The following is an 8,257-nucleotide window of genomic DNA, read 5'->3' as shown; positions in this document are numbered from 1 at the left end:
CAAATTCAATACGAAAAATTTTAGTCGCCGAGTTCAGCTCAACGCCGATGGTTTAGACACTGCAAGCACAAGCTGCATTTACTACAAACTCGTTAAGCCCGAAAGTGGCGTCTGAATAAATAGTAAAAAAATACGAATAAAAAAATTTAAAAAGAAAACACAGAAGGCAACGTTTTCCTACTTTTTTTTTTGTTTGCCACCGCCCGCTGCACTTTCGATTCCAATATTCAATACCCATTCCCATACCGAAAAGCGATCCCAACTGCATTTGCAGCCGTGTGTCAATGTAAATGATTGCGAGCAAACAGAAACAAGCGGCGATTAAAAAACAAACAAACAATTCGATCGGAGGAGCAGTGCATTAGTGAGTCTCAGGTAATAAAGCTGCAGAGAATTAAAACTGAATAATCGGAAGAAAGGGAAAATCGGTGATGGGGATTTCCGCAAGTGTACACGTATATCGTTTGCCGTTGCTCCACCAATTGCTTACAGCATCCATGTGTATATGTATCTGTATCTGTATCTCAATCTGTATCTGTAAATGTATATCCCCCAATTGTGTGTGCGTGTGTGTGTGTGTATCTTGCTTTTTTACTAATTTTATTAACGACATGTAAATTAAATCAAATCCGCTTGTTTGACCATCGCTATGCGCCCTCGCGCTGTCCACTGCTGTCCACGTCCCTTTCACGTAGGGTTGTCGAGAATATGAAAAGTCGAGTGTCTCCACTTTCTTTTTGCAATTTTCCTAAAAGAAAATAATAACAAAGATAATGGGAATTAAAAGATAATAATAAAAATTATAAGAATGGTCGAAAATTAGCAAACGAATTGCTATAGCAAGTACATGTTAATTGAAATTACTATCTAGTAACTAATTATTTTCAAGTTATCCCGATTTTTTGAACAAAAATCTAACGGTTTTTTAAAAAACATTCTTTGCATTTCATATTAAATGATAAGGTTTTCAAGTTAGCTTACCCCCATAAATCAATATCCAGCTTAGTCAAAAATGTTCCGTAAACTCGTATTATATATGGTTTTTAAAAATAATTGAATAATTTCGACAACCCTTTCTTTAATCCAAATTTCGGTGACAATCTCGTACCATCCCAGGCCATTTGTCAAGCCCAATTAATTATAATTATGGCCTGAATAAATCTACGCAAATGGCATTTAATTTATACTAAATTTGGTTGTTTTCGCATTTTCTGTGGCGGTTTTCTATCTGTCTATTGCAAAATGAGATCCGTGTTTTTCGCTATTGTTTGATTGCCCAAATTAGTGGTTCGTTTTTCATTAGTTTGATCACCGACGAATTGATTTCCGTACCCGAATCGTAATTTATACATATATACTTCGGTATTCGTGCAGAAAAGATATAATTTTAAAAGCCTTCTATTTTATTAGCATAATTATTATATTTCATTGATTACAACATATTGTATATATACATAAAATATCCCTTAGATAACTGAACGCAATGGGTAGCTGATAGTCGACTTATGTTTTTTATTTTTATCAAGTTTTGTTTTGCTAGTCTGTTTCTGTGTTGTTGTTTTTTTGGCCGGAACTTCCGCGACTTGCAAACAGGTTTACAAAGTATGTTTTCACTCGGTTGAAGATGTGATTAAACATATTTAATGAATATATTTTTGTGGGCGAAATGAATAATAAGAAGTAGCCTTATGGATTGAAAAAATGGAAATTGTTTTCTGTGCATTATGTGTTTGAGCTCAGGCTGCGTTCGTGTGTTTAAATATTTTTAGCGGCTAATTTTACCATTGAATTGTGCATAAATAAATCCGAGAAGAAAAGTTTTTCTTTCCTCTTTTTTTCGCCAGCTAATTGTATTTAATTATTTCCAATTTAGTGCCCCCGACTAAAGCAGAACTTTGTTTATTGTGTCACGGGCAGACTCCGTAGCCGCAGTATCTAACTTTGTATCTTTGTATCCGTATCCGTGTGATGGCGTATCTGCGATGCCACACTCGTATTTCTAATATCTAATTGTATCTGTCATAGACATGCAATTAATAACGTAAATGGGTAATTTGGAGCGCCATCGCTTGTTCGATTCGCTTGTGTGAAAAGTTTTGTTAACCAGCCGGAAATGAGCATAGCAAACGTTGGGGACCTCAAAAAACGCACAACGAGATTACAAAATTAAATAATAGCACAATGGCTGCTGGTGGGTGTACAAAAATAAAATACTAATAATAAATGAAACATCGGGCACTCGCCAAATATTTGCTAATAATCGTTGTAATTCCTCTGTCATTTGGCTTCATTCCCCGTGATTAGCAACGTGGGAAGAGTGGAAATCATATACCCATAGATTGGTGAAAATTTCACCAATGTCACCATGACATTTCGATTACATGTGTGTGATATTAAGCATCTTTATAAGTGATTTTCCTGAAACAGTAAGATATTATAGGTTGAACTTTAATATTCACGCACCGGTGAGTTCACTGACTAATAGAATAGATAGTACGAAATTCTCCGCAAAGGGGTCTTTAATAATACATTTGTCATTATTACATTAACTTTTTGATCTAATCACACAGAATAATAATACCAATTATAATTATATCGTGAATTAATAATGCGAATGGAGTTTAATGTTTTGTATCAAAAATAGAAAAGCTTTTGTTTGTGAGCATGGTGATCTTGTATTGCCATGTTTTGTTCTCAGTGTAACCTTGCATATGGCCATCTATGCCCTGCAATTGCCATTTATACGATCGCTTCCTGGAGTTGCACCTTTGCCAACCCATTGACTTGGCTATTTCGTATGCATACATGGATACACCCAGCACCAAAGTCGGCGGATTGGTGGCCAAAACGGTGTGGGTTGTTGACGTGACCGATCGCCGGCCCAAGATGACCTCAATACCGCTTCTTCCTGATCCGCGCCCTCAAATTTCATGGGGTTCAACGCACGTCTGATTGACTGGCATTGGATCGCCGTGGAAATTACAAAAGTTACACACACTTCAGAAAGTGCAGTTCAGCAAATGTGGGGAAGCTCGAGATGTGATTCAATGTCAAGTGCTTTCCAATGGCAATTCTTCAAGATTTATGAGCCATAAGTTAAGATTGAAAATATATAGGGTCGGTTGGGTTAAGAAGCTATAAAGTTAATTAGCGAACATGGCGTGCCTTAACAATTGGCCATACTAAATATGAGTTGGGAAATACCACAGTGTAACAAAGTAGTGCGCTACATTAATCATTTTAAATGATTTATGTCACTGCAAGCTTTAAACTATTTGTAGAAATAATGAAAATCGATTAATGTTTGCCTAAATCGATTTAGGTTAAACTATCTTTTTGGTCATTTTTATCTAAACAATAGGTGAGACAATAAACTACTGGGAAAACGGGCAACCGTAAAACCGAATGCAATTACTGTAGTGCTTACAATTAATTTATGAACCGCGTTCATTGTCTCGAAGCCGCACTGTACATTTGGTAGCCGAATCTAAGTGTGGACTTTGTTCGCAATAGCTTTCTATGTGCCTTTTTTCTATTAGACTGCGTCATCGCCTGACGGAAGTTGGAGATTAAAACGGTCAGTGCTGCACTTTATGACCAAGATGTTTGGGTGTGTGTGTGTGTGTGATCACCTGTCAAGGTCAATTAGCTATTGCCTAATTTTGGGTAATTTTAATTCGTCGCGACGATTTAATTAAAGCGCTTGAAATTGCGGAATTAACTGTCTGTCTACATCGGATGGAATATAGAATTACTCATATTTGTTTTGCCAAATAAATATAATTTAATGAGCCTTTATCAATATACAATATTGTGATAATTTACAAACGCTTCAAATGTTCTTAAAATAATTTCTTAGCTCACAGCTGCAGTTCAGTAGGAATTTAGTTAAATACACGAGTGTCTGAGCTCTATTAGTTTAGGCACTTGTTGATCTCCACAATCTTAAGCTAAAGCTTAATTGTTTTAAATACCCATCGTTGATTTTCCAGCCCAAGTGATGTCTATATGCATACAGTGCACATATATATGTATGTACATTATGTTTAGCCATAATCATGGTGGGTTCTTTAAGCATTTACCGCGAGATAAGGTTAATGCGCTGGCACGTGAAGTTGGAATGCCATATAGACAGGTATACATACATATGCTTTAAGCCAAAATGTGGCAACAATTGTGTAAACACTTTTAGCGAACAAAAACAAATGCACTAAGCAAAACAATTAAAAGCTACAACGCAACAGAAAAAGAAAAAAAATGCCAAGTGAAAAATGAAAACGTCGTCGTCGTCGTCGTTGTTGTCTGGGATTTCCAAATCTCAAGATAAAGTTGCAGACCCGGGGACTCCATTCCATACAGATCGGAGTTCCACTAATTACACTTTGCAATAGAATTGGCATGACACGCCGAATGATGTTTGCTGCTGATTTTTTAATTTTCTGGGCTTTTCAGCCAATGAGCTTCATTAGCGACCTACAAGCGGATGCTGCCAAATCAGGCTGGGAGTCCCACAAAAAAAAAAATAGAAGACATTCATTGGAGCTGGTGCTCCGATAACAGATACCCCTCATTAATGATAACGCCACAGCCTTCAGAGATCGCATGCTGACTTTGACTTCACGGAAGGCAGTCAATCCAAAAACGCTGACACACAGAAAACAGGTCGAAACGAAAAGCATTTAAGTTAACTTGAAATTAAGTACTCTGTACTCTGCACAAAATTCGTAATTTATTCAACTCAAATAATTTACTTAATCAAAAAGAGCAAGGCGATATGCTTTAAGGATAAGTGCAGTAATTACATTTTGAAATGCGACGATTTTAATGTTTGAAAGACACCAATTGTGATAATAAAACCATATACAAGATTAGCGGTGCAAATAACCTTGGCAATGGGCCTTTCATTCAATTTATCAATTTTGTGTTTATGACAATTCGTTTTAGATAACAACAGCAAATTTGTCTTCAAGGGGAAGCAATACTAGATTACTCTCGAAAAACGCAAAAGGTTAAATTGAGCATTTAATAGGTCATTCGCATCAGCTTGATAAAAAATCAAATGCAGACTAAGTTATAAAAGATATATATGTTTATATATTTATCCACGTGCTTGTTATAAAAAAGCGATTATATAGAGATGCAAACAGTTAAAATCTGAAGAGTTTGTGCATTCGACGAATGAGATCAGTAACTTTCGTGGGCTTAATTGTTTATAATGAAAATTTGCATTGCATGTGTTCAAAAGTAATTGGGTATATTTATCTCTCTGCCAGTAGTGCAATATTATTAAAAACTAGATAGTACACTCTACAATAAAATGCTTAGATCAAATAGTATAAAAAATTGTCTTATTTTGCCTGCCTAATAAAATATTATAGTGTATTGCATACAAATTTTCTCTTTCAATCTTCATAATTACTATATTGCATTTACTAAGATTTTGATTTTTTTTTCCAATTCCAGCTTTATTTTACCCCGCGCCAGCAGGATGTCACCCAAGGACGGCAGCCTGGGCGATGCCAAATTCGCCAAGTACACGGTGAACCATGAGCCACCACCTCCTCCGGCGACAACGACGACACAGACCACCACCAGTGGTGTGGATAAGCCGATAGCTAAGGAAAAGGACAATGGCACAACGAATCCGCCCGTGAAACGATCCTGGCGCGAGAAGATCCGCCTGGTGGCCAACAATGTCACCGTGGAACCGATCCTGGCCGCCTACATCATGCCCAGCGTGCTCTCCAATCTGGCCACCCAGAATCTCAACCTGGAGAAGGCTTGTCGGGTGAACATGGCCTACGGGGATGAGGTGTGCGATGCCCTCACCCGCCGCCAAACAGCCAACTACACACTGTAGGTCATTCACATTTCATGTCCTTGGAAAACTAAGACACTTTACATATATTTAATATATATATTTCTTAAACAATTTACTGATTATTTGAAATTTGCCCAAAGTTATGCTGTGTTTTATATTTCAAACTACTATGCTTCAATGCTTGCTTTTGGGCATCACTATAGGTTTTCTTTTTACCAAATATTTTTTTTTATATTCATAAGTAATAAATCATTATTTTTAATGACAGAATTTGTATAGGATTATTTTTAAGCTGCAATGAATTCTTCCTTTTGTATATTTTCGATTGGCTATTGATTTTTCCAGAGAGGAGGAAACAGTGCAGCAAATGGTGGCGCGAATGGCCGCCTGGAAGACGGTGATCCAGTCCCTGTTCCCCTGCCTGCTGATCCTCTTCTGGGGATCCTGGAGCGATCGCCACCGCCGGCGGAAGCCCTGCATCCTCATCCCGGTGGTGGGCGAGTTCCTGGGGGTGGTGGGCCTGATGCTGTGCGTCTACTTCGAGCAGGCGCCCATGGAGGCAGCCGCCCTCACGGAAGCCATTTTCCCCTCCCTCAGCGGCGGCTGGTTCACCATGCTGATGGGCGTCTTCAGCTACATTGCGGACATCACCACGGAGGAGGATCGCACGCTGAGGATCGGCATACTCAATGTTTGCTTCTCGGTGGGCGTGCCCATCGGAATGGCCTTCAGTGGAGTCCTGCTCAAGTGAGTTCCTATTTGTATACTGGCGGAAATCATTATTATATTATATAATCTGTAATATCATCTCACTTACAGGCAAATTGGATTCTACGGCGTATTCTCGATCTCAGCCGCCTTCTACGTGATAGCCTTCGTTTACGGATTCTTCTTCCTGGAGGAGCCACAATCCCGGCCGGAGAAAAGTGCGGAGCAGAAGAGCCTGCTGTCCGACTTCTTCGACAAGGAGCACGTGGTGCAGACATTCCGGGTGGCCTTCAAGAAGGGCGAGAACCAGCGCCGCAAACGCGTGATCCTGCTGATGATCGTGGTGATGGTCATCATTGGTCCACTGCACGGCGAGATGGCAGTCACGTATCTATTCACGCGATTCCGGTTCAATTGGTCGGAGGTGGAGTTCAGTTTCTTCTCGACTTATGCCATGTTTACGGGTCTCATCGGTGTGATTTTCTGCGTGGGCATTCTGTCCCACAAGCTGAACATCGATGATGCACTGGTCGGCGTTTTGTCCAGCACCTCGAAGATCCTATCGTCCTTTGTCTACGCCTTTGCCACTCTGCCATGGCATATGTACCTGGGCGGACTGGTGGAGATCTTCAATGGCACGGCGTTCATAGCGATGCGTTCGATAGCCACCAAGTTGGTGTCCAAGGACGAATTGGGCAAGGTGAACTCGCTGTTTGGAGTGGCAGAGGCCCTAATGCCCATGGTGTTTGCGCCCATGTACACCACCTTGTATGCCGCTACATTGAGAGTCCTGCCAGGTGCCTTCTTCCTGCTCGGCGGCGGTCTTACCCTGTTCTCTGTCTTCATATTCCTGTAAGTGGCCGCTTGCGTTCCTCTGGCACGATTAATAATAACACTGTGATCTTTTCCTCAGGTGGATGTACCGATTCCAGGTTCGCCAGCGGCGAAACCTGGCCTCTTCGGATGCTGAAAGTGCGGCCGTGAAGGATCCCAATGGCAATATCAATGCTATCGAAGCCTTGGTCCTGGCCAGCGAGGCCAAGGGTCAGATGAACGGCATCATCGCCAATGTGATACACGAGTCCTTGGAGCACGCAGATCCCACATCGACACCGCCCACAAACACCGCACAACCCATCGAACGGGGCATCGAGAACCATGGGTTCGTTCAGGAGGAGAAGATCAAGGATCGGGATTGTTAGGCTAGATGAGAAGGGAATCAAAGTATTATCCCATCCTCATGTACATACTCACATTCCGCTGAGGAAATTGGAGATCGAGAGTTGGAGTAATCGGGAAGAGTTGGAATTTCTTTTTCGGAATTTTTGAAGTTAAATCGATTTAATGACTTTCTCTATGTGACATTCTATCGGAGCTTTATAGCAACAAAGTCCAAGAATTTGAACCTACATCCTTAAAATCGAAAATATTAAACAGAATAGATAAATATTACTATCTTAAATTTAAATTCCTCACTAAGAGCTTTAAAGTCGCCTAGATTTTCCGATTTTTTCTCAAACCTTAATCTGTTTCCATTACTATTCACCTAAACAATGTGTACAATATTGTTATTGTAATTTTTTTATTTAGACCTAAGTTTCGAAACATATTTTCGTTTTCGTTGTAATTATCGTATCTTAATGCGATATGTTATTTTTATGATTTCCTTTTTTTGCTTAGCTGTAAGGAGTGTTAAGATGAATTTAATAAATGTAAAAGTGTCCAAAA

General features: G+C 39.7%; 1 protein-coding gene across 1 annotated transcript; it reads left to right on the top strand.

Annotated features, from left to right (window-relative positions):
• On the top strand, positions 1–8,257 carry LOC6725958 (solute carrier family 46 member 3). The gene is made up of 5 exons (XM_016172584.3): positions 1–375; positions 5,464–5,856; positions 6,167–6,568; positions 6,641–7,381; positions 7,443–8,257. The coding sequence occupies exons 2-5, from the start codon at positions 5,489–5,491 to the stop codon at positions 7,729–7,731; spliced, it is 1,800 nt and encodes a 599-aa protein (XP_016039308.1). The 5' UTR covers positions 1–375; positions 5,464–5,488; the 3' UTR covers positions 7,732–8,257.

The sequence above is a fragment of the Drosophila simulans genome, chromosome X (genome assembly GCF_016746395.2).
Source record: "Drosophila simulans strain w501 chromosome X, Prin_Dsim_3.1, whole genome shotgun sequence".
NCBI lineage: Eukaryota > Metazoa > Arthropoda > Insecta > Diptera > Drosophilidae > Drosophila > Drosophila simulans.
Note: the sequence above shows the minus strand (reverse complement) of the source record. Positions and strands in the feature narration are given on the sequence as shown.